Source organism: Equus quagga, chromosome 2, assembly GCF_021613505.1.
Source record: "Equus quagga isolate Etosha38 chromosome 2, UCLA_HA_Equagga_1.0, whole genome shotgun sequence".
Taxonomy (NCBI): domain Eukaryota; kingdom Metazoa; phylum Chordata; class Mammalia; order Perissodactyla; family Equidae; genus Equus; species Equus quagga.
Genome location: NC_060268.1, coordinates 93,735,535 through 93,760,202, shown reverse-complemented (window position 1 = coordinate 93,760,202; position 24,668 = coordinate 93,735,535). Strand labels below are relative to the sequence as shown.

The window sequence follows — 24,668 nt, the reverse complement described above, 5'->3', positions numbered from 1 at the left end:
CTTCAGCCTGGCGGCCAGTCCAGGCTTGCTCATGTCCTCGGCTCTCTGAGAGAAATTCTCAGCTATCATATTTACTGTGGGGATGAAGTGGGATGACTTCCATTGTGCAATACAGTGTCCCCTTATAAGACTCTGTCTCACTCAGGATTTGACTGAGAAGCAGAACCACGGTGATTACTATGGACTAAGGATTTGTTATAGGACTTACACATTACACAATTTAGGAAGGGAGGAGGGTTAAAAGATTAGGGAAGTGTCAGTAACCAGCTCTCCTGAAGTGTTGGCCTAGGTGGACGGTTGGGCTTACAGGGCACTCGAGAAAGCCCACCACATGTCGCTTCTCTAGTCAGGCCTGGAGGGGAGCTGGTGGAGAACATGTAGAATGCTGTTGGCTCTGCATCTGGCAGTGGACCTAGGCTTGCTCTTGTCTTCAAATCCTGTTATCTGGCAGAAGGGGTAGATGTGGAGTGGACGAGAGCAAGCACAAGCTGCAACCTGCCAGCATCTCTGTGCCTGTCCCTCACTGTGTCCACCTCTGCCGACCTGATGCTCTTTTGCTTTCTCAGCCTAACTCCAGGTGAGGTCACCTGTAGAGACGGGGACAGAACAACACTTGGGCCTGAGGAGGAGAGTACGAGTGTAGGAGAGCTGCAGTGGAACGTGGGAGGGCAGTCAACCTGGCACCTCCAGTCCATGAAGAGAAATGCCTCTTGTGAGACTGCCATAGGCTTTTCCCCACAGACTCTGCTGTTTTTATCACTTAATAAAGTAAAGAGTGTGATGTTTAATGTCTAAAAGCCTCAGTCTGCGTGGTACCATCCCCATCTGCTGGAATGTCAGGGCTTTGCTGCTGAAAGCTAAGGCTCAGTTTGTCTTATCACAGGTGGGCTTACTCGCTCTTCATTGTGTGCATTCCGCTTTCTAAATGTGGATGTTTTACACCTTTTTGATGAAAGAAGAAATGAGTACACTTATGGGGGGAGAGGGAACTGTGCAGAGGTTAAGGCCTCTTGGATACTAGAGAGAGGGCATTTCTGCTGTGAAGTGAGGGGCTTGGACTAAGTCGACTCCAAAGTCCCTTCTATTTTTAATGTTCTGTGGTTTGTTCTGTTCAAATCGATTTATAATCCTGATTTTTATATTGCCATTGAACTCATATTGTCAAGTTCAAAGCCTTTTAATATGAACTTTTCTTGGTAAAAATTTTTTCAGATTTTTTCAAGTTTATTTAGGGGATATTAAATCTGAGTTATCTTTCCCTGTTTAATAACTTGCATTTTTTTTGTTACAGTAGCATGTTCATTGTAAAAAGTTCTGGAGAAAACAGACAAATTAGAAGGAAAAAAGTCCTATGTAATTCTACTACCCAGAGATAACTACTGTTAACATTTTAGTCTCTCTCTCCAGTATTTTTATAACATATATATTTATTAAAGTGAAAGCTTTGGGAACACACTATGGAGCAATTTGCCTCTTTCTCTTCCTTTTATCTTTCTGTGTCATTAATTTTGTGTCTTTTTCAAGGTTACATAGCAGTTTATTGTGTAGATAGATGCATTATGGGATTTTTAACCCGGGTCCGTGGATAGAATTCAGGGAGTCTAGTAACTTGGGCAGGTAAAAACTTAGATCTTTATTTTTGCCAATGTTTAACTAAAATGTAGCATTTGTTTCTACGGTAAATGTAGGCAACAAATCACAATAATATTAGCAAGACCTAATACTTTGGCAATAATCATCATCATCAATAGGATGGCCAGAACATTTCATATCTGATTTCTGTATAGTTATTGCACATATCTTGAAATGTTGTTTACGTTCACCATTAGTTCAAAATTATGATCACTATTTGACATATTAACAGCATTGTTCTTAGAAGGTGCCATAGGCTTCATTAGGTGGCCAAAAGCTTCATGGTGCAGAAAGTTACTGGAGGTAGTTTGCTTAAACAGGTGTCTATTTTAACAAACTATTGGAGGTAGTTTGCTTAACTAGGTGTCTATCAAACTATTGGAGGTAGTTTGCTTAAATAGGTATCTATTTTAAACACTAGTAGAAGTACCTGAAGTAAAACTTTTGCCTACATCTGTGACTATTTGGACATAGGATAAATCTCTAAAAGTAAAATTCATTCATCAAATAAGTGTCTTTTAAGGCTTTTAGTTCACATATCAGATTTTACCCTCCAGAAACGTACCAATTTACTCTTGCTGTAGTGTGTGAAAGCACCCAGTCCTTTTTAAATAGCTAGCATTTATATTCTCTAGGTCTGCTGTGATTTGGCACCTTTGTAAGGGATCTCCAATTTGGTGTCATGTTCAGGAACTTCTGCCAACCCAACATTTGGGCCGTGTAGCATCAGGTCAAGTGACATTTCCTTGTGTTTAGGTTATACTGTTTTTACATACAATTTGGGGGCACTACATGGACAGCAGGTTGCATTCCAAGACTCTGGACTGGAGTCTTCAGGACATTCTGCCTCAGAAAAAAAAGAGTAAAGAAGATCTTACAAGGTGGCTGACTCTCTCATCTGGTGCCAGGGTATTAAGGGCTTTTGTACCAGAGATTCTCCTCCTGCCTGTAGTAATTACTTGTTTGGTCAGTGCTTGCTGAAGGGCCTGAATTACACAGAACACTCTTATTTTGCAAATGATCAAACACCTAATTAGAACTAACTTTACCAAAACGTGGGATGTGTTGGAAGGCTCTTGGTATGTACCTCACAGAATGGGAAGAAATTGCTGAAAAACTAAGTAAGGATGCTGAATCCAGGGCCTCCAATTTTGTCTAGATCCTGCCTCTTTGCTGCCTCTCTCCCAGTGTGCTTTCATTTTCTTTTTTTGCACAGTTACCTCTTACCTGAGGAAGGGGCTGTTGTCATGTCCTCTGACATCATGAAATCAGGAAGTTGTTTTTCCTTCACTGTATCCAATTAGGAAAACCTCAAAGAAGGGCTCCCCGGTTAACTTGGCTTGAGTTGTGTCCATGCCTAGATTGGTCTCTGTAGTCATAAGGATGGGTTGTTCTGCCTCTCATTGGGTCGGATGCCCACTGTGGACCATCACTGTGATCAGGGAGGCAGAAGCCTGCAAGAAGATGGCATTTGCCTTTAGGACCACTTGGATGACATAGGCAGAAAATAGTTCAACAGAAACCTGGTGTGGGGGAGATTTTTAGAAACGTGATCTTGGGAATTCATGAACTAGGCAGTAGCAATCTTGAAACATTTGTTTGTATACATCGTATTATTATTACTACTATTATTTTTTGCTGAGGAGGCTTCACCTTGAGCTAATCTGTTGCCAATTCCTATTGCTTGAGGAAGATTCACCTGGAGCTAACATCAGTGCCAGTCTTCCTCTGTTTTGTACGTGGCTTGCCATCACAGCATGGCTGCTGATGAATGGTATAGGTCTGCACCTGGGAATCGAACCCAGGCTGCCAAAGCGGAATGCACCATACTTAACCTCTAGGCCATGGGGCTGGCTCCTCCTGTTAATTTTTTAAAGACATGTACCCTACAATGAGAGATCAGTTCAAACCCATTAGGAGGATGGTTGTTGTCAGGAAACAGAAAATAGTGTTGGCAAGGATGTGGAGAAATTGAAACACTTGTATATTTGCAGAATGTCAAATGTGCAGCCGCTGTTGAAAACAATATGATGATTCCTAAAGAAATTAAACACAGAATTACCATAGTATCCAGCAATTCCCCTCCTAGGGTATATACGGAAAAGAATTGAACACGAGGACGTGAACACATAGTTGTACACAGATGTTCACAGCAATACTATTCACAATAGCCAAAAGGTGGAAATAACCCAAATGTCCATGGACAGATCAGTGGATAAACAAAATGTGGTGTATATGTACAATGGAATATTATTCAGCCTTAAAATGGAAGGAAATTTTGATCACGCTGCAACATGGATGAACCTTGAAGACATTATGCTAAGTGAAGTAAACCAGACACAAAGGACAATATTGTGTGATTCCAGTTCTGTGAGGTCCCTGGCAGAGTTGAACTCAAAGAGACAGAAAGTGGTTATCAGAGACTGGGGGAGAGGCCAGTGAGGAGTTAGTGTTTCATGGCTGCAGAGTTCCAATTTGAAATGAGAAAGTTCTGGCAATGGATAGTGGTGATAGGTGCACAAAACTGTAAATGTACTCAGTGCCCTGAAGTGTGTGTATATTTAAAAATGATTAAAATGGTAAATTTTATGTATATTTTAACACAATAAAAAACATTTTTAAAAATACAGTGTACTCCTTGCACATTTAACTTGATACCTAAATTTTCATCATAAGTGAAAATGTATTCAGTGGAATCAAAATAGTAGAGAAATTTGATCCTATCGTCTATTTTAAAATTATGTAAACCAGTTCTTTAACAGTGGGAAACTTTTCATTATTCATTTTCTCCTTCACTCGTATTTCTTGTCTACTTCTCCCACGGAATTTTATCCTAATGGAATATTTTACACCTAAGTCTTTTGTTGATCACATCATTATACTTCTCTACAACAAAAACCAGTACCTAAATTGAAATTTTAAATTATTTCCTGTGACTAACTGGCTGTAAGTGTTCTGGATTGCTGTGGCCATTGATTGCTATGACAATTAAGACAATCTAAATGTTACAAATTTTGATAAAATTTTGTTCTTTGTTTAATGTTTATTGGAAATGCTTCTTAATAAGATAAATGAGGCATTTTAAAAACTCATGTAATTTTGGATGACTCACTGCTGGAATGACTCAGGATTTTGAACACCAAATATATTCGTACTTTTTGTTTTTATAGATCTGTGCTCTGAGTAAACTTGTTCACATAAATAACTAGATGGGAAATGAAGTTGTTAGAGCCGTGTCACTCAATTGTTCGAACTCTGAGTTCTATGCAAAAAATCAGTCATCTATCATTATTTTTAGTCATTTACTTGCTGACAGTTCCATTCACTCGTATTTGTTCAGAAGAAGGAACTGGAAACTATATAATTTGTGAGAAGATTTATTACTTAAGTCACTAGTCACTGAATTTCTCAGTTTTTTGAAAGGAATGCTTTATAGCATTTCAGGTGACCCTGAAATATCTGTTATTCTTTCACTTCTGGAGACCTGTTTAATTCAGTTTACTTAAAGGATGGAGAAAATTAAAATATTGTATATTTAAAAATATGGCTTTGCCAATACAATAGTCTTATCATTTGCTTTTTGTTTTGTCAAAACCTTAGTTCTACAGATTTTAGCTTGCTCTGCTTATGGAAAATGTCAACCATAAAATTTAATGAAGTCACTTCTTATTGTCCAACGAATTAGTTCACTCAGACTTGCTTTTTGTCTGCAAAAGTCTGACTTCATTTTTCCCCAACATTTTATTATGAACATTTTCAAGCATACAGAAAAGCTGAATGGATTGTAAGGTGAATACCCATAATACCCGGCACCTAGATTCCACAATCAGCATTTTGTCATATTTGCTTTATCACATATCCATTTATTTATCCCCATAACCACTTATCAATCCGTCTTATTTTTATGATGCATTTCAAAGTAACTATCAGACATGGATATAATTCACCCCTAAATACTTAAACATGCATATTATTAATGTTCAATATTTGTTTGCAGTTTTTTGAGTTGAAATTTATACACAGTGAAATGCACAAATCCTGTGTGTAGGGTTAGATGCATTCTGACAAATGCACACCCCTAACTCCCATCAAAATGTAGCATTGTTACCATCACTACAGAAGGTTCCCCATAGCCCTTCCCAGTCAACTCCCACTGCTACCCCTGGAGGCAACCACCTGACTTCTTTTCACCATAGATTAGCTTTTCCTGTTCTAGAACTTCGAATAAATAGAATCACATTTATATATGATGTATATAGATGTGTTAGTCTTCCGTGAGGCTTCTTTCATTCCATATAATTATTTTGAGATTCATATGTCTTTTTTGCGTGTATCAATAGTTTATTCCCTTTTATTGCTGAGTAGTATTCCAGTATATGCACATACCACATTTTATTCTCCCTTTGATGGTCACTTGGACTGTTCCCAGGTTTTGGTGGTTATGAATAAAGCTACTCTCACCATTCATGTACAGGTCTTTTTGTAGACATACACTTTCATTCCTTTTAGTCAAATACCTAGGAGTAGAATTTCTGGGTCATAGGATAGTATATGTTTAATTGTATAAGAAATTGGCTGACCTTTTTCAAAAGTCATTGTACCATCATACAATAATGTATGGCAAACACCAAATGTTGGCAAAATGTGGACCAGTCTTTAATTTTAGCCATCTGGTGGGTGTGTAGTGGTAACTCGTGGTTTAATCTGCATTTGTTTAATGACTAATGATGTTGAGCACTTTTTCAAGTGCTTATTGGCCAGTTATATATCTTTGTGAATTCCTTTTTCAAAGTTTCGTGCTCTTTTAAAAATTTTTTTCTTTTACTTTTGGGTGGTTAAGATTTCTTATATACTCTAGATACTAGCCATTTGTCAGATACAGTTGCAGATACTTTTTCCAATCTTGTAGCTTGCCCGATTATTTTCTTAATGGTGTCTTGGTAAGTTTTAAATTCTGATTAAATCTAATTTATCAAAATTTTCTCTAATGATCATTGCTTTGTGTCTTCTATAAGGAACTTTTGCTTCTATCCACTCCCCCACCCCAAGTCACAAAGATAGTCTGTGTTTACTTAGAGAAACTTTATAGTTGTAACTTTTACTTTTAGGTCTCTCTGACCCATATCAAATTAATGTTTGTATATGGTGTGAGGTAAGGGGTCAAGGTTCATTATTTTTTTCCCATTTGGACATTTGGTTGTTTCAGCACCATTTGTTAAAAAGTCTTTCCCCACTGAATTGCTTGAAAGCAGTACGTTACTGGGGTTGGATTGACTGTGTAGATCAGTTTGGTGGGTTTTAACTTTCTAACAATATTGAATCTTCCAGTATGTGACCATGGCATATGACGTTTTAAAATCTAAATATTAATATTTATATTAAGAAATATATAGAAATCACTTTGAAATAATTTACAGAATTAATTTGAATATTAAAAGCAGTCAAGCCATTGATCGTATTTCTTTTTTGTTTTTTTTTTTTTAAAGATTTTATTTTTCCTTTTTCTCCCCAAAGCCCCCCGGTACATAGTTGTGTATTTTTAGTTGTGGTTTCTTCTAGCTGTAGCATGTGGGATGCCACCTCAGCATGGCTTGATGAGCGGTGCCATGCCCACACCCAGGATCCAAACTGGTGAAACCCTGGGCCACCAAAGTGCAATATGCAAACTTAACCACTTGGCCATGGGGCCGGCCCCCATTGATCATATTTCTATGCTGGGAAGTACAAAGTAAGCCTAATGTTCCCTGTGATACCTAAATCTGTAATGATATTTAATGTTTAGCTAAATTATGAGGAGGCTATCCTTGAATATCGTAGCCATCGTGCATTCTCTTTTTTCTGAACTACTGTTGCATTTATTAGTACAGAGATTAACAAATTGTTCTCTAGAGTGCGAACTTTGGGGAGTTGTGGTTAAGTCAAGCTCAGCCTTTAATGTTTGGTGAGTTGTGAGAGAGAAAGTTAATAAGTAAGCCAGGGCCTCAAGGTTGGCCTTGATCTGAGAGGCAGTAGGGAACCGTTGAAGGTACTCATTTAGGAGAGTGAACACCATGAAGAAAGCAGTGCTGAGTAAGAATGGGGTGAATTGCCTCGAGGAGAGAATCTGAGGTAGAAAAACCATTTTAAGCTTTTAGAACAGTCACGCATTGCTTAGTGACAGGGATACATTTTGAGAAACGCATTGTTAGGTGACATCGTCATTGTGTGAACATCATAGAGTGCACTTACACAAACCTAGATGGTATAGCCTGCTATACGTCTAGGCTTGGTGGTACTAATCTTAGGGGACCACCGTCATCTATGCAGTCCATCATTGACCGAAACCTTGTTAGGTGGCACGTGACTGTGCTCAAAGTGTGGTCAGTGGACCAGTAGCGTTGGCATCATTTGGGAGTTTGTTAGAAATGCAAATTCTTGGGCCTAACCTCAACCCACTGAATCAGAATCAGTGTTTTAGAAAGATTCCCAAGTCATTTGTGTGCCTAATAAAGTTTGAGAAGCCCTGCTCTTTCTGGAGAAACTTGCAGTCTCCCTGGTGTGAGAGGTTAAGGGCCACACTGCAAACAGAGCAGTTGAAATGATCCTGACATGTCTGACTTCTTGCCTGTGTGTTCTTTCAAGCTGCCAAAATGGATTTGCAAAATCTTTTTAATTTTCTTGATTTAGGGGGAGAAAATAGTCTTTTAAACAGTCTTTTTAGAAATACATTCTTAGAAATACTGCTTTATGAGGTTGTTAAAACTTTAAGAACCATAAATCATTAAGTAACCTCAGCAACTGTAAAGTCAGTCATTTGAAACAATCTAGTGGGGACAGATGACTCAACGTCCTGTCTCTGGTGTTCCCAGGGACTGAAAATTTGGGAATGAAGTCGAGATTTTATAAAAGCGTGGTTGCTGTACAAATTATAGTAGTGTGCTGTTTAAAGTCTAAAGAGGAAAAAGAGGACAGATTTTGTATTGTTATAATATTTGTGCAAATAACTAAAAGGAAAATAAATCCATTTGCAGCCTGTTACCCTCACACGTTAGCTGTTCATAGTTTTCTTTGTTCCTTTACTCAAGTCCATCGACATACATAATTTTCACACAGTTATAATCATGGAATATATGCAACTATGTAGTCTGCTTCTGTCATTTAACATATTTCCCTCCTCCCCAACTGCCCCCCTTCCCTCATCTTCCGGCTGTCCTCTGCCTTCATCCTCTTCCTCTTCCTCTCATCACTGGCCTCCCTAGCTCTAACTCTGGTTCATCTTGGGCCTGTTACCACATTATTTCCTGTTGAAGAGTTTACAGAGATTCCTAACTGCATGTCTGAGCATCAGTTTTTGATATTTCAGCCTCAGTTCTTCCTGGTCTGGCTAGCCCAAACACGTCTTGCTTCCTTCTCCACTATTACCTCCTCAAAACAACATCTCTTACAGATTAGCGGTTACCAGGGAGAAGGGGGTTGGGAGGCGGGGATAAAGGGTAAAGGGGCACACATGTATGGTGGCTGACAAATAATAATGTATAACTGAAATTTCACATTATAAACTATTATGACCTCAATAAAATGAAATTTAAAAACTAGATCTCTTTTTCCCCAGGATCAGCTAATGATATCTCTGCTCTGTTCTGCTCAGCCAGCACAGATCTCCCAGGGGCCTCAGCTGAGTTCTTGAAGTTGCCATCTGCCTTGATACAATGGAGCTTGCCCTAATGGTTTCACAAGTGGAGGCCTAAAGGCTCTGTTCCTGTTTTACTTCCCCTACTTGCCAGGTGCTCAAGAATGCTAGTTGCAGAGGACCCTGAGCAGTTTTGTGCTAAGTTTTGCTGGCACAACAGTCGTCAGAGGACAGACAGGTTCTTATGCTGAGGATGGAAGAGATGAGAGTTGAGGCTATACTGCTCTGAGCCCTGGAGCCAGGGTCTCTGGCTCACCTCTGCATTTTGAGCCTGCCAGGGGGTGCTCTGTTTTAGACTGTGGCAAACTACATTTTGGGTTAGTTTACTTATTTCCCTGAGTTGCTCAGTTGCTAAGAAATTTGGGAGGTTAATTATAAAAAAGATAACTGATATTTTCAATGGGAGATGACTTTAAAATTTTGAACCAAATTAAGCTTAAATCAGAAACCTTGTATAGGTATTGATTAAAAGAAACTTGTAGGAGAAAGCATTTTAGCTGACTAAGTAGATTGCCTTAGAATGAAATTTATCACTTCATCTTGTGTTGGTTGCCAGCTTTCAGTGTCTTCGGAGCATCTAGTTGGTGCTTGGCAGAAGGATTATAAAGAATACTTCCCAGTAAAAAGGGTCACGTTCCTGTCCAGCCTCAGGTGGGAGTTTGAGACGCAGAGGAGGGCTTTTGCCTGTAAAATCAGCCTTTGCTTTTCAGATCTCTTAACTCACTGCGTGTTAGCCTGTGTTGACAGTTCACTTCTCAAACTTACTTTCAGAGCAGAGTGAAGAGCTAGAACAGAGTGGCTAAGTTTAGAGAGATGGGATCAGGAAGCCATTAGAAAAGAGGCGCTTTAAATACACTGTTTCTCAGCACAAATGGCTGCAGCTAGGGTGATCATGCCTGCCAGTTCACCCAGGACAGTGTCTGTGTAAGCTTGCTCTCCTGGTGTGATTGTTCCCTTGCTCTCTCTAAAGTGTCTTGGTTTGGATGATAAATTATGTGGTCGCTCCACTGAAAATAAAATACTTCGTGCCAGACACTGTACCAAATGCTTTATGTAATCCTCACAAAACACCTGAAAAATAGCTGCAGTTGCTACTTCACGGATGAAAAGATGCTCAGAAAGGCTAAGTAACTTGACTGAGACCACACGGTGGCAGACCTGGTGAGCAAAGCAAGATCTATCAGGCTTTTAAAGCTTTTTCCCAGCCTACCACATGGAGGGTTTAATAAGCATGGCCTCCAGTGGTTTTAGGCTCTAGGGAAGGAATCCTACACGGTAGTGAAAGCCTTCATCTGGGAGAAACACTGGAATGGAGAATGTCTGGATGAGGAGAAAGGTGATGTCTGTAGTGGGCATGCTGGGAGCAAAGGTAGAGTTGTGCTGTATTTCCATCTCCAAGCTGCTAGTTGCTTGTAGCCATTTCTCCCTAAATGTCCTTAAACCTGCTGCTCATGCCTGAGGTCTTTCACCTTTGGGTAGGAAGGTGTGGCGTCTCGTATGGATCAGCACTGCCCAAACTTTTGTGTGTAGACACAGCAACTGGAATCTTGTTAAAATGTAGATCAGGGCCGGCCCAGTTGTGTAGTGATTAAGTTCATGCACTCCACTTTGGCGGCCCGGGGTTAGCAGGTTTGAATCTCTGGAAGGACCTAGCACTACTCATCAAGCCACGCTGTGACAGCATCCCACATGAAATAGAAGAAGATTGGCACAGGTGTTAGCTCAGCGACAGTCTTCCTGACATACACACACACACAAAATGTAGATCAGTCCCTAGGTCTCAGGTGGGGCCTGAGATTCTATATTCATAAAAAGCTCCTGGTGATGCTGATGTTGCTGGTCTGCCACACTATACTTTGGGCAGCAAGAGTATAGTTGACGATGGTCTCTGCCTGGGGCATGGGGGTAGTCATATACACAGATGCCCTGATTTTAGAGGAGGAGAGGAGCAACAGTTGCTTTTAGGCATAGATGCCCTCACATTGGGGTGAAAGGGACTATATAGATAGCTGGTTTAGGGGAGAATGGGTATTTAAATATGGATGTTTTTAAAGGAAGCATAATGCTTTTGTAGTTAATACATACAAACTATTTTTAAAGAGTATTCTTAGTTTGGGGGAAGGGTGGACGTAGAGAAGCAAGAGGGTGTGGTCTTGGGTGGGGGCAACACCAGCATGGGTGAGTTCTTGCTTGGCCTGTGCAAGGCTTTGACAGACACAGACAGGGAGCAAGCAGAGTATCTACAGCCAGACAGGAATAACGTGGATGGATGACACAGCAGCAAAGCTTTAAAAAAAAACCTTCCAAGGGGAGGAGTCCCTCCCACAGACTGGCCATTTTCCCCTCTAGGCTATGCCTGAGTGCCTGTGGAGGGAAGGCTGTATTGTAGGAGGCTCTGGCCAGCTGTTCCTCTGGCTAAAAGTGTTACCCCCGCCCCCCTCAGACCCTGTCATGGTGGTCCTGCTTTCCGTGGTTGGTTACTTCTTGTAACACAGGAGAACAAGCAGGGTGGAGTGCTTCCTAGTGTGGGTGTGAGCAGCCTGCCTGCTGAGGCTAGACCTTCGCTCTACCCTCCTTTCTGAGGCGGCCTTGTGACTGGAGGTCATGTTGGAAAAGGACTGATGGAGGAGAGTATGTTGGTGAAGAGGAAATGGCAGGGATTCCAGAAGCTCTGGCAGAGCTGGCCTTTGTTGCTGGAGCTGTGAGTGGTCACAAAAGTAGGGCCTTGGTCCTGGGCAGCACCTCTGAGAGAGGGCCCAGGCAGCTACAGACATCCGTGACCCTCACAGCTGCCCTGTACAGCTCTGGGAGCCCCTGGAAGGGCAGGAGAAACTGTTAACAGAGCTGGGTGTTGTGAGCTCCTGCGGGGGGATTCTGATGGGGCATAATACTATGTCTGAGAATATTGTCTCTGGTTTCGGTCTGTCAGACACTGTTTTTGGAGTGTTCCCTCAGTCTCTGCCCACAGTTGCATAGGCATGTACAGGTGGTCCAGGGAGGGGAGGACCTGGACCTTATACATCTGTTCATGACTGATGCCCATCCTTTTGGGGTGAGGGAACCTTGGAACAGGGATTGTCTTGGTCAGGGCAAATCGTACTCTGGCATGTGGCTTGTGGGCCATACCTAGAGCAGCCCAGTAACTCCTCTCTCTCTGCCAAAGCTGGCCCCTTCTCTCGTGATAAGCTGCTCCAGAAAAGCCTGGAGCACCAGGTGTTATTCCCTAGGGTCCAAGTGTACAGTGTTTTTCTGAAGCTTATCCCCTTCCTCAGTGGTAAACACTGCTGTGTCAGGGTGCTGCTCAGGGGCCACTTGGAGCACAGAGATTTTTGTTAGCAGGATTGTGAAGCTTTGCATTGGGCTGCAAAACCAGGGCTTGAGCAAGCAGCTGGAGAGAGTCCAGGACTAGAGTGTTTTTGGGTTTGGGGGTGGAGAGCAGAGGGAGGGAAAGGGAGGGGCAGGAGGGCAGAGCTACACAAGCAGCAGGCAGTCGGCTGCTTTGGCTTTGCTGTCAGCAGAGGGACTTCAGTCGTGCCTGAGGGCCGCTCGGCCACCATTACTGGAGACCGGAGGGCGCTGCCTTGAAACCCTGACTTACCGGCTCTGCACCCGGACTGTTCCAAGTAGCTGTTGTGCTGTCTTTTCCCTGGGAGGCAAGTCTCCTCCCTGTCGTCCCCTCCTGCTCCTCCCCCGTTCTGTGAGGGATGATGCCGCTCTCTATTGCACGGCTCAGCCGGCTGATGTCACTGGCAGCGGGAAGCATCAGCAGCCTGATCACATGCTGGCCCAGTCTGTAATGCAGACGGGATAGGGGCGTGTGTGTGGAGAGGGGGCTGTATGGCAACTGCTCTTGTTCTGACGCCCCCAAAAGTGCAGAGGCAGCGGCTGCAGCATCCAGCCAGCTTGGATGTCTGGTCCTTGGGCCTGGGGAAACTATTATTAATAATATTTATTGTTAATAATACTGGGGAAAACAGCCCTTAACTCTGGGGTTTCTGCTGTCCTCCTGTCCAAAGCAGACTTCCAAGACTCTGAAGAAACAGTTACAAGCAGGATGCTTTTCCCCACCTCTGCGCAAGATTCTTCCCGTGGCCTCCCAGATGCAAATGACTTGTGCCTTGGCCTGCAGTCCCTCAGTCTCACAGGCTGGGACCGACCCTGGAGCACCCAGGACTCCGATTCCTCAGCCCAGAGCAGCACACACTCGGGTGAGTGCCAAAAAATGAGTTGGCTGGGGGAGGGGGATGCACGGGGTGATGAGCAGCGATATCCACAGCAACAGTTGTTCTCTTCCCCTTTGCATCACAATCCCCCCACCCCCCATGCAACATGGAGCTGTTTTGCAAGAGATGGAAATGCTGGCTGTGAGTGTGGCAGGACAGATGGTTGCTCGTAAAGGCAAACGTGTCTTTTCCACTTAACCCTGATAAATTCCCTAGAGTTGTTAGTCTGCACCTGGGGTGGCCCTGAGAAGGGTCCCCAAGGTGACAGCCTTAGGCAGAAAAGATCCAGCTAACCCCCTAGTGCCCAGGCCTGTCTTGGAGATGATGAAGCAAAACACTTTTAGGTGGGGGAGGGGACTTAAGGGGCTGATTACTGGATGTCCAGATTCTATTTTTCAGCAGCTTTTAAAACTAGGGAAGTGTATGTGAAGGATGGATGGTCCCTGAGTCATGCAAGGAAAGAATTTTAACATCAAGTGAGGCTAGGTAATAGTGGGATGTTGGAATTGGCTTAGCATGAGGTTAAGAGCATTGATCCTGGACAGGGGTAGCAGGGTGAGTGGGTGGGGTAACTCTCAGCTATGGAGGCTTTTTTCTTCTTTCTTTGTGTTAAGGGTAACCAAATGGATGAAGGAAGAGCCACTCCCCTTTAGGATCCCTTGTCGTCTTGGAAGGATTCGATAGGGACAAATTGAAGGGGCTTCTTGGCAACCCCTTTAACTGCTTTGCCTTCCCATTGCCTATTTATTTCCCTCTCGTGGTACAAGGGGGAGGGTTGGCCACATGCAAGTCTTGGAGTATTCGGGAAGACATGTGAACTTAAGAAATAACTCTATGCGTCAACTTAAATATGTCTATTTTGTTTTATGTAAATTATGCCTTAATAAGAAGAATATCAGCAGCGGTTCCTTTAGGAAGAGGGGAAGGTAGTGGGGGCTCAGCCATTTGCTGTTGGTGCTGACAGAGGGACTCACTGAGCCTGCCGTCCTTCCCTTGGCTCCCCCGCTCCAGAACCTGGCAGTCATGGCAGCAAGGTACTGCCTTGTTGATTTCTCTGGCCTCCACCCTATTTGGCACAGGTTGTTTTTTTAGAATGCTTTGCAGAGCCTGGGACCCTAGTGTCTGTTGGCATTTTAATGCCCCGTTGTTTTGGTAAAATCTCATTTCATTGGGGGGTAGGGTTTTGGAATTTTTGGTTTGGCCATGGGTGGGGAAGAGCTTTGCCTTTAAGCAACAACCTTTGGAGTAAGGTAGAATTTCTTGAAGTCCTGGCCTTCAGCTGACTCAGGTTTTTCCAGAAAGGTTGGTAACTGCCCTGTCCCCTGGGCAGGGCAGTATTGTGTCACTGTTCGGTGTCCTGTGCCTGGAGATCTGGGCTTGGAGGCCATGGTAGTTTCCTTTATGTGCTACTCTGAAGCCAACCTGGGTGGCCTGTGAAGCTGACCTTGTCCTCATTCCCAGTGTATCTGAGCAAAAGACAGCTCAAGCAGGAGAGGGCACCTGTCTGTGGTGATCGGTGTTTGACCAAGACACACTCTTTCACTGGTCTCAGGTTGGGTCGTAGCCCTTCTTTGACTCTGGTTTCTGTTAGCTACAAAGTCCTTCTGAAATGTATTACAGCATGTAGAAATGCAGGATGGCCCAACTCAGGGCTTAGAGCGCTTGGCCTGAAAGTTACTGTGAAATTAGGCTGTAAAAAATAGATTTGGTTCAGCCATAATTTCCCAAGCTTCCCCACCAGCTGAAAGGCCTGTGCTTAGAGCTGTTTGTCTCTGAAGTGGGCATGGATTTACTTCTCCATCTTCCATCTCAAGCACGTTAGTGATAAATATTATATGATTTTGTGGATCAGGGAGGGCTGGAGTCTGTGGCCCTAGCGTTTATAGGGAACAGAGGGTTGCCCCAGTGTTGTGATCTGGCTATATGGGCAGAGTTGGTGTGGGTATGTCTTCCTTTCCAAGGGTTGAGGACACACCCATCCCCAAACTCCATGTTGTCCTTGGATTTTGGAGCTGTGGTGACAGCCATTTCTCTTCTTTCCCTGAGCTCTGGGTCTTCTTGGAAAGCCCACATGAGGGTACCACCTCCTGGAGTAGGATGCAGCCCTCCCACCAGCCAGCTGCAGTGCCAGATCGTGCACACTTGCCAGCAGTGCAGGAACATGCAGCCCACATTCCAGGGCCTACACTGCCTTCCCGTCTGAAGACCAGCTAGCTCAGTTTCTTCAGGGAAGGAGGAGGTATTTCAGTGCTCTGGACAGCCTGGGAGTTATCCTTGCAGACAGCCTGGTACCCTGCTGTCTCTGTGTGCAGCACAGAGTACAAGCTAATTCCTTGGGCTCTGTTTGGTGGGATATTGCCCCAGGCAGCTGTGTCTCACATCTCAACATCTTCTACCTCTCTTAAGTGGTCAGCAGTGTCGGGGGCAAGGTTGGAGATAGCAGGGATCTTGGCTAAATTCATTCAACAAACATTGAGCACTGGCTGTGTGCCAGGCACTATGTTAGGCACTAGAGGTACATTAATGAATAAACTTGTTGCCCTTAAAATTCCCGGTGACTACCAAGGGAAAACATGAGAAAGTACACCAAATGCAGCATGATAGTTGCTGAGATAGGGGCTTCCATTTTCTCCCTGAAGGATTTTTTGCACTGGGACAGCCTTTCATTAGGTTCTGAGCATGAGACTGGTACATGGGGACACTTCTCCAGGGGCTGGAGTCCTTCTGCCGTGTGGATTTCATTGGACTCAGAGGCCTGCAGGAAGCCTGGGGGTCAAGTCTGTTTTTGAGAGTTGTACCTGCCAAGGCCAACGTTGGTTTGGATGTGGCAGTTTATGGGGTCCCTCCCTTCTACACTGTGCCTACTCTGAGGCCTCACTTCTTGCTGGAAAGGAAACGTTTCAGGGCAAGTTGAGTGATAGAAGTTGGTTTTTCTCTGAGACCCCAGTGGCACGTGTCCAGGTCTACCTTTGTCCTGCTTGCAGTGTCTTAAATCCTCTAATGGAAGAGCAGGGCTATGAAAGCTATCCTCAATATGCTAGGATGGGGGATAGAGTGACTAATAACCACCATTTATCGACTACTTCCTATGCTAAGTACATCACGTGATTTTAATGCTTGCATGGTCCTGTGAAATGGGTACTATTATTGTTCCTATCTTAAAGATGAGGAAATAGGCTCACAGAGGTTGTAAAGTGCCAAAAGTGACACAACTACCAGAATCCCAACCCGGGTCTCTTTGCTTCCAAACCTCTTATGCTTTCTATTACACCTTTCTGTGAGCAGAACTCTAATGTGTTGGGCAAGAACACTTAAAAGTGAAGGTATCTCTGTCTAGGACTCCCGGCTGTTCGGCCATAAGTGATGTGTTCCCTTGCTGAGGTCCCACAAGGCCAGGGCGCACACGAACAGTTCTGACTTCTCCATCCTGAGTCTCAGCTCGTAACTGCGCCACCCATTGGATTTGTCTTCCTGCCTTCTCCCCGGTGGCTCTTGCATGCAGCATTACTCAGCAGGAAGTGGGGTGACTGAGGATCTACTTTGGGGGACCTGGAAACAAGGCCTCCTAATGAATGTCTTATACAGAAGCCCTGTGGGCAGACCAGATGCTCAGTCTAAGGATGCCAGAGGACATGTCCTGTTTCCTCCCTGTCTCCTTTAGGAGTCCCTTGGGGATTAACCTGTTCACCCTCTCTGGTTTCTGCCCTAACTGCTAACCAGTGGATGGTATGTTCCCTGTGCTGTGTCACTCACAGGTTCCCCTTGGTCTGCAGGCTAGATCAGCCTGAGATGAGAAGGGAATTGTCAGCATTTTGCTTCTGCCATTGCTGTACTTCCAAACAGCCTTTCTGAGGCAACATTCAAAAATAGGGTTGGGTTCCTCCTCTGTGTAACATGGACTTCCTGGGCCCAACCAGGTATCCCGCAAATCCACCTCAACTGTCCAGTTCACCACTACTGTATTCCCAACATATAGCACAGTGCCTGGCTCAATGGCTTTTTAATAAGAATTTATTGAATGAATGATGAATGCTGAGCCACTGTGTTAATCCTGGGTATTTTTGAACTGCGGAGTTCAGACATGGTCTCTCCCATTCTTCTGCCTCCTGCTTGTGTTGATCAGCTGCAAGGACAGATTATTCAAAGATGAGTGTTTCTGAGCTTCTAGGGCATGAAGATGCGTTTACAGAAAGTTTTTGTCATACACTGAAGCATGAATTCTATCATGGAGTCATAGTAGTCTGTTGAGGAATAGCTTTCAATACAGAGAGGAGAGAGGCCCTGGGAGCAATGTGACAGTGGGTTACCTGCTAGAGGAGAAAGAAGTTGAGGTACAAGGACAGAGTGCGTGCTGACCTTACATGGACTTGGGTATGTGGTTTCTTAAGGTAATGAGACATCCAGTAATCAAGGTTGGGGAGAAATGCTATGTTGGAGGTAGCACCTGGGCCATGTGGGATCCAGAATCAGTGGAGGGAGTTCATACTCAGATCACCACCTGAGTTGAGGTGTGGTGTGGAGTTGCAGAGTTGAGGTCGAAGGCAAAGAGCGATCTGTTACACCTGGAGTGAGTGCTGCCCTCCCCCTTCCTACCTCTGTGCCTTCAGATAGATTTTGAGCAAGCAACCTGGGACTAAGGGCTGGGATAGAGAAGAAGGGTTCCAGGTATGCAGCCTTCTATCTCAGGCTAGAAATAATAGCTGCTGGTCTGGATTTTTCCCCGTGACCACTCCCTTTAGATAATAGGCGTCTGACTATTATGTCTTGGGCTGGATCTTTTCCCCAGCTGACCTCAAGCTCAGTGTCTTGCAATCCAGGCATCTGGTGCCAAGCTCTTGCTGCCATTGCTGCTGCCACCATCAGACTCTGGGTGCTTTTGTACTCCTGGGGAAGGCTTCAGAAGATTCGAACAGTGACTCAGCTGTAAAGCCCACAGGAGCTGGCATCAAAGGGTGAAAGTCGAGAAAGTTAACAATTGGTCTAAAAATATTACTGCTGATTTGGTCTCTTGTACCCTCTGAGGTAGCATTAATGAGCTGGAATCCTCTGCCAGGTCCTCTCCTCCCCGTGACTGTCCTGAGAGCTGCTTGTAGCTGATGCTGATCCCTGCTGGCCTGGGAGTGGGGACGGGTGCCTCTGCTCCAGGAAGAGCACTGTTTTTCTTAGTCACTTTCAGAAGATATGGTTCGCCATACACTTGGCCACCAGGGGTGGAAGCAGTTGGTAAACCTCAGACTTTCTGTGATCCCTGAGTGGTGGAGGTCAGGACAGGAGCAGAGCAGAGGTCAGGGCCTTGGCCGCCATTGAAGGGTGAGTATGAAGGGGATTTCTCTGTGTCCTTCCTCACCCCTTTTAAGCCATTTAGGTTAATACTTGGCATCCAGCCTTGATGAAGCTCTGTGCCATATGATGGGGGGTGGAGTTTGAGATCAGTCACTGGCTGGCAGCATAAGGGACTGTCACTTCCACTGAACTTAGGGTGATAACGGCTTAAAGAGAGTGCCTTTTCAGTAGGGTTACTTCTCACTTCAAGTTGGGAAGAAAGGAACCAGTGATTGCTAGTTGTTTTGTTCCTTCCTGATTCCCTGCTGGTAGAAATCGGTGCTGCTCGTGCAGCAACTGTGTGTCGGGGAAAGTGTGGTCTCACTGGCTGAGCTGGGAGCAAGATGTGACCCCTATTGAGATGAGGGTCCCACCTTCCCTAGGAGCCCACTGTCTGCTGCTTTCCTTCTTTTGATCTGTAGATCCTCAGAACTATCTGGCCAGGCCCTATGTGAGGTTGGGCTGTGGAGGGACAGTCAGGTCACTCTAGGGCATCTGATCATGGGTAACAGTTTCTAGAAACATGGTTCCTTCTGGGCTTGAAGGAATTATCAAACCACCTGGAATATCCTAGGCTTCTTGATACTAGGTTTTCTTGTCTTCCCTGTATCTTCTAGTCAAATTCCCCCTCCTACTGTATCCTTGGCCCCTTCCGATTTAATAGTTGCAGGAAACTGATGCATGGAGGTGCTGACGTGACCCAGGTGTGTGAATTCTGGGGCACCCTGATCTTAACATCTTTGCCCAATGGCATTGCCCCTTTCTGGGCCATCACTCCAAGCCCTTTCCCCTGTTTTTCTGTGTGGTTGGTATAGTGTTCAGTGAGGCACTCTTCCCTGCTCCTGTGCGTGAATGTGGAGGTATATGTCAGTGGCTGTGAGGATCCCAACAGACTCTGGGGAGGCCTGGGCAGGGGAGGTGACTCTCGTCAGCCTGAGCAGAGTAACTCTATTCAGCCTGTATTTATGTGTGTTCATTTCTCTTTGAAGAAAGTATTTGAAAGTAGTGGAAGGCGTATTCTCACAACTTTGATGTGGCAAGTACCTGTACTTCTCTCAGCCTCTGTTTCCTCTCTTTTGGTGATGGGCAGGGTAGGGAAGAACTAAGGTTTTTCCTCCTAGTTCTGAGTTGCATCTCAGTTAGCATTGTGTCCTTAAATTGAATAACCTTGAAAGAAAGTGCATAGCCGCCTCAGTGAGTATGCTGGCTCTAAGGGCTATGATACTCCCCGTCTTTCAGTACTGCTCTGCAGACACTGGTCACCTGCTTTCTGCCAGATGTGGAGCTAATTACTGTTGGAGTGGAGTGGTAAGGACGGCCCTTGGCATGCTTGGTTGAGAAGGCAGAACTTTGTACACATGGGTGCCTCTAAATATCTTTACAAAAGCTTTTGAGGCTTTAAAAAGCTTGTTAAAAAGAAAAAAAGCCACTCTTTTTTATCTTCTTTATTTGTTCCTAGTTACTGTGTGTGTGTGTGTCTGTGTCTATGCCGTGTCCGTTCCCCCCACCCCAGTGTTTTCAGAGATCAAACTCTTTGGGAAATGTCCTATATAGCCAGCTTGGTTTCTTTTTTTCTCTTGAGTGTTGCCATTGTGCTGTAAGAGGTGTATTTATATAACCTACAGTTTTTAAGTCAAGGGAAATAATTACATATGAAAGATTTTCCGGGAGTGGTAAGGGAAACTGATTAGAAGCTTGAAGTAGCAAGCTTCAGTTTTTTCTAGATTAGTGCTTCTCAAACTTTAATGTGCATACATATCTCCTGGGGATCTTATTAAAATGTGGGTTCTGATTCAGTAAGTCTGGATTGGGGCCCAAGATGCATTTTTAATGAGTTCTTACAGTGGCAAGGCCCGAAAGAAGTTTTTAAGACCTGGATGATTTAGATCCCAGGGCACTGACCTCTGGTAGGTGAGATAGCTTGTCTGCAGTTGATGATCTTAAAGGAATTTGAACAAAAGTGTGTCAAGAACATGAACACAAGAAGATGTAAAGTCCTGAGTATTTAAAAAAAAAAAAAAAAAGGTAGCTAGTGACTGGTGCCTTACAGAACATAAAGTTTGGAACCAGAAAGAACTGGGTCCCACTCTGTCACTCACTAGCTGTTACTTAAACAGACACCCTTTGAGCCTTGGTTTCCTTTTGTTAAGATGGCGCAGTAATATCCACTTGTTAGGATTCAGTGAAGATTATCTACCTAAAGTGCTTCTAGCGCAGTGTCTGGCACGTGCTCAATGTGCAGTGAATGGAAGTTGCTATTAGCAAATGGTAGGAGCTTGACTGAACTTGGTCCAGACTGTAGAACAGATGAGTGACCATGAACTATGAGCACTGAAGGAAGGAGAGTTCATTAGTGGCCAACGTGGGTTGTCATGCCATTTTCTTTTTAGACTGGCTTATCATCAGATTGAAGGAGGGCTGTAGACATAGACAGAGTTCCTAACTTTGACACAGGAATTTGACAAAGCCTCAAGATATCTTTGTGGGCATGGTAAAAATAAATAAATAAATAAATAATTGTGGGTTAGTTGAGGTAGGTGGATTTGTGGCTGGTAGAACAGGTGTACCAACCCAGTAGTGAACACCATTGATGTGAATGAGAAAGTGGTCTACGGGGGAACCCATATTGCTTTTTGACTCTCTCAAATATAATTTCTTGTAAACCTTACGTGAAGACATAGTTACCATAACCCATATTTGTCATCTGTAATGCCCCCAGACACAAGCCCTTTGGGCCAGCCATCTCTTGCTGAACATTTTTCTGCATACCCCTTTATGCTGTGTTTCCCTTGACAACTCTTGGAGCTCTCTACTGTGCTCCCCTTTTCTAGGGTCAACACACTGCCCTTTATCTTGTGTCAGCGGTGCCAGCTTCCTCAGAGCTCTCCCTTCGCTGAGGCTTTCCCTGTAGGTGCTGCTTGTCAAGTGGAGGCTGCGCATTCTCCCAGGTCTTATCTACCATATCCCTCAGGGTCATTCTTTTTGTTCCTTCCTTACCAATTTCCCAGTCCTTCCCCTTCTCTGAAGATCTCAGTGTATGTTTTTTGTTTGTTTTAACCCCAGGCCCAGTAATCCCCATGGGTAACTTTAATGTCCTTATGGATTACCTACCCAATATTTTAGACTCCACGCATTCCTCTTCAGCCACCGAGGGTCGCACACCTTGGATCTTGCCATCCTCAGAATTCAGTTTTCACTGTCCCAGCTCCTCCTTTTTGTCCCGTCTGCCCCCTCCGTTCCTCTTGGGGCCGTCAGCCCATTGGAATTGTGGTTTTCCGTTTGCTTCCCATCTTTTGACTGTCTTGTCTTTCATCTATAATGCATGACTCGTTCTTCATCTCCTCTGTTGCTATTACCATCAGCTCTGTTGTCCCATTTCCCTCTTCACACCCTCTGTGGAAAAAAAATCACAGCCCTATATGTGTGCAGTGTCTGTCCAGGTTCCTGACACTGCTGGAGAGAATCCCCCAAGTCTGATTTTAAATACTTGAGTCTCTCTGTCACCTAGGCACTGGGTACCAGTGACAGTCTTCCTTAGTTTCCCTGGTTAGCCTCCTGTGCCATCCCCACAACTGCTCTTCAGTGGCTCCCAGCTACCTTCGGGATGAAGTCTAAACACCTTAACTTGGTTTTCAAAGCTCTTTGTGATTTGATTGTTACCTCATTAATCACCACCTTAAACTGGTGTTTGTAAAATGTGAAGAAACATGAGACCCTCTAGGGCCTTGGTACCACTGTTGATACCCATGTGTACGATCTGTTAGTTTTCAAAGTGCTTTTGTGCCAGGTTTTGCAGCCCCAGGGAGGCGTCTCAGGTAACTCTTCCCACCTCCTGCCTTCTCAGGGGCTGAGTTCTAGGGGGTTGGTTTTGTGTTTCATAGAGGCGGGGGTTTGTCAAGAGTATTTGAGGAGTTTGGCAAAGATTATTTCTGATGGATGTCAGAATCCAGGCGTTGAGAGACACTTGGTTACTATGCTCGTCCTTGGGAAACTGCTTTGAAAGGTTTATTTAAGAGAGTGTTTCCTGGGGCTAGCCCGATGGTGCAGCCGTTAAGTTCAGATGTTCTGCTTTGGCAGCCCCGGGATTCACTGGTTTGGATCCCGGGTGCAGACATACACACCATTTCTTAAGCCATGCTGTAGCAGGCATCCTGCATGAAATAGAGGAAGATGGGCGTAGATGTTAGCTCAGGGCCAGTCTTCCTCAGCAAAAAGAGGAGGCTTGGTGGCAGATTTAGCTCAGGGCTAATCTTCCTCAAAAAAAAAGTTTCCTTAAAAAACAAAGTAGTAAGGGGCTGGGCCCTGTGGCCGAGTGGTTAAGTTCGCGCACTTTGCTGCAGGAGGCCCAGTGTTTCGTTGGTTCGAGTCCTGGTTGTGGACATGGCACTGCTCATCAAACCATGATGAGGCAGCGTCCCACATGCCACAACGAGAAGGACCCACAACGAAGAATATACAACTATGTACCAGGGAGCTTTGAGGAGAAAAAGGAAAAAAATAAGATCTTTAAAAAAAAAAAAAACAAAGTAATAAGTAATAAACTCTTAGCTGTATGTGGTTCAGCACCCCGCCCACACACACACATATTAGACTGGCGAGAATTAAAGAGACTGACCATACCAAGTGTTGACCAGGACATGGAGGGAGGGAAACTCTCACCAGCGCTGATAGGAATGTAAAATGGTCCATCCACTTTGGAAAACAATAGGACAGTTTCTTTAAAAATTAAGGATATTTTTACCACAATAAAATAACCACATCCACAATATCCCTTACATTAAAAAAAAAAGAGTTAAAGATACACCTACCTTAACCTTATCTGAAAGGGAGATCATTTGGCTAAAGGAGAGCGGGCTGGTCTGATCTTGGCATATGCTCTGTGACAAATGGCATGTGTGTCTGGTACCCTGAAAGCATGCTTTCACATTGATTTCATGCTTGGAGATGTTTATTCCTGCCCCTTGGGACTCGCCACAGCCCCAGCCAGGCATTCAGACTGACTTGGAGCCTGAGAGGACACAAGCTGTGGTGACCTGTGTTTCACTCCGTTACCGGTGAGGCAGAGCCAACCGCAGCCACCATTTGTTGAGCACTTACACACTTAAACGCATTGCTCTGGTTTCACTTCAACAGCCATTTTGAGGTGGATGTTTTCTCCTTTCTTCAGGTGAAAAATATGTCAGATTAGGGCTTCTTCCCTAGCCTTAGGGGCACCTCAGCTGCATGGCAAAGCCCTCTTAGTCCTTGTCCTCACGGCTAAAGGACGTGCTTTGCTTTGGACTCCTTCTTTCCCCAAGGCCAAGTGTGGAAAAATGTTGCTCTCTTCTGCTGTCCACTTTACCTCTCTTTTCTGTCTGCTTCACTATTTTCTGATGTTTGATATTTAAATATTTATTGTGTGCTGGGCACGGCTCTGCTGACCACTTTCCTTCTGCTATCTTAATTATTAAACCCTCCTGACAATGTTATGAAATAGATGATATTCCACCCAAGACGCCATAAGAAAATGGAGACTCTGAGCTTCCCCACAGCTGTACAGAGGAGGTGTCAAACCTAGGGTTTCATCCCAGCTTTGTCTTAAGCCAGAGCGGGCTTAACTACAACGTCCTTCTTCCATCCTAAATGTTGCATAAAATGGTGCATAAAAGAGAATCTGCGTACGTTAGAACTTTGCATAAGGGAACTTCTCAGGTGAGAAGGCGTGCTCATGCTGTAGCAGACTTCTGCAGTGTGACATGGAATTCTGTATTTTAGCTATATAGTGTTAGAAAGGTGGGAACTCGAATAAACACGTTGGCAGGTAGGAAGGAAGGAGTATGGTT

The 24,668-nt window shown here is 44.3% G+C and overlaps 1 protein-coding gene across 7 annotated transcripts in view; it reads left to right on the top strand.

The window, feature by feature from the left end:
* The window catches only part of CPEB1 (cytoplasmic polyadenylation element binding protein 1), a 94,149-nt gene that overhangs the window by 55,446 nt on the left and 14,035 nt on the right, over window positions 1-24,668 (top strand). For 4 of the 7 annotated variants that reach the window (XM_046650576.1, XM_046650558.1, XM_046650599.1 and 1 more), the window contains exon 3: window positions 13,318-13,509. In XM_046650576.1, the coding sequence (XP_046506532.1) occupies window positions 13,318-13,509 (192 nt within the window). The remainder of the gene's footprint in view (window positions 1-13,317; window positions 13,510-24,668) is intronic. The other 3 variants (XM_046650585.1, XM_046650567.1, XM_046650592.1) reach the window with 1 other exon arrangement.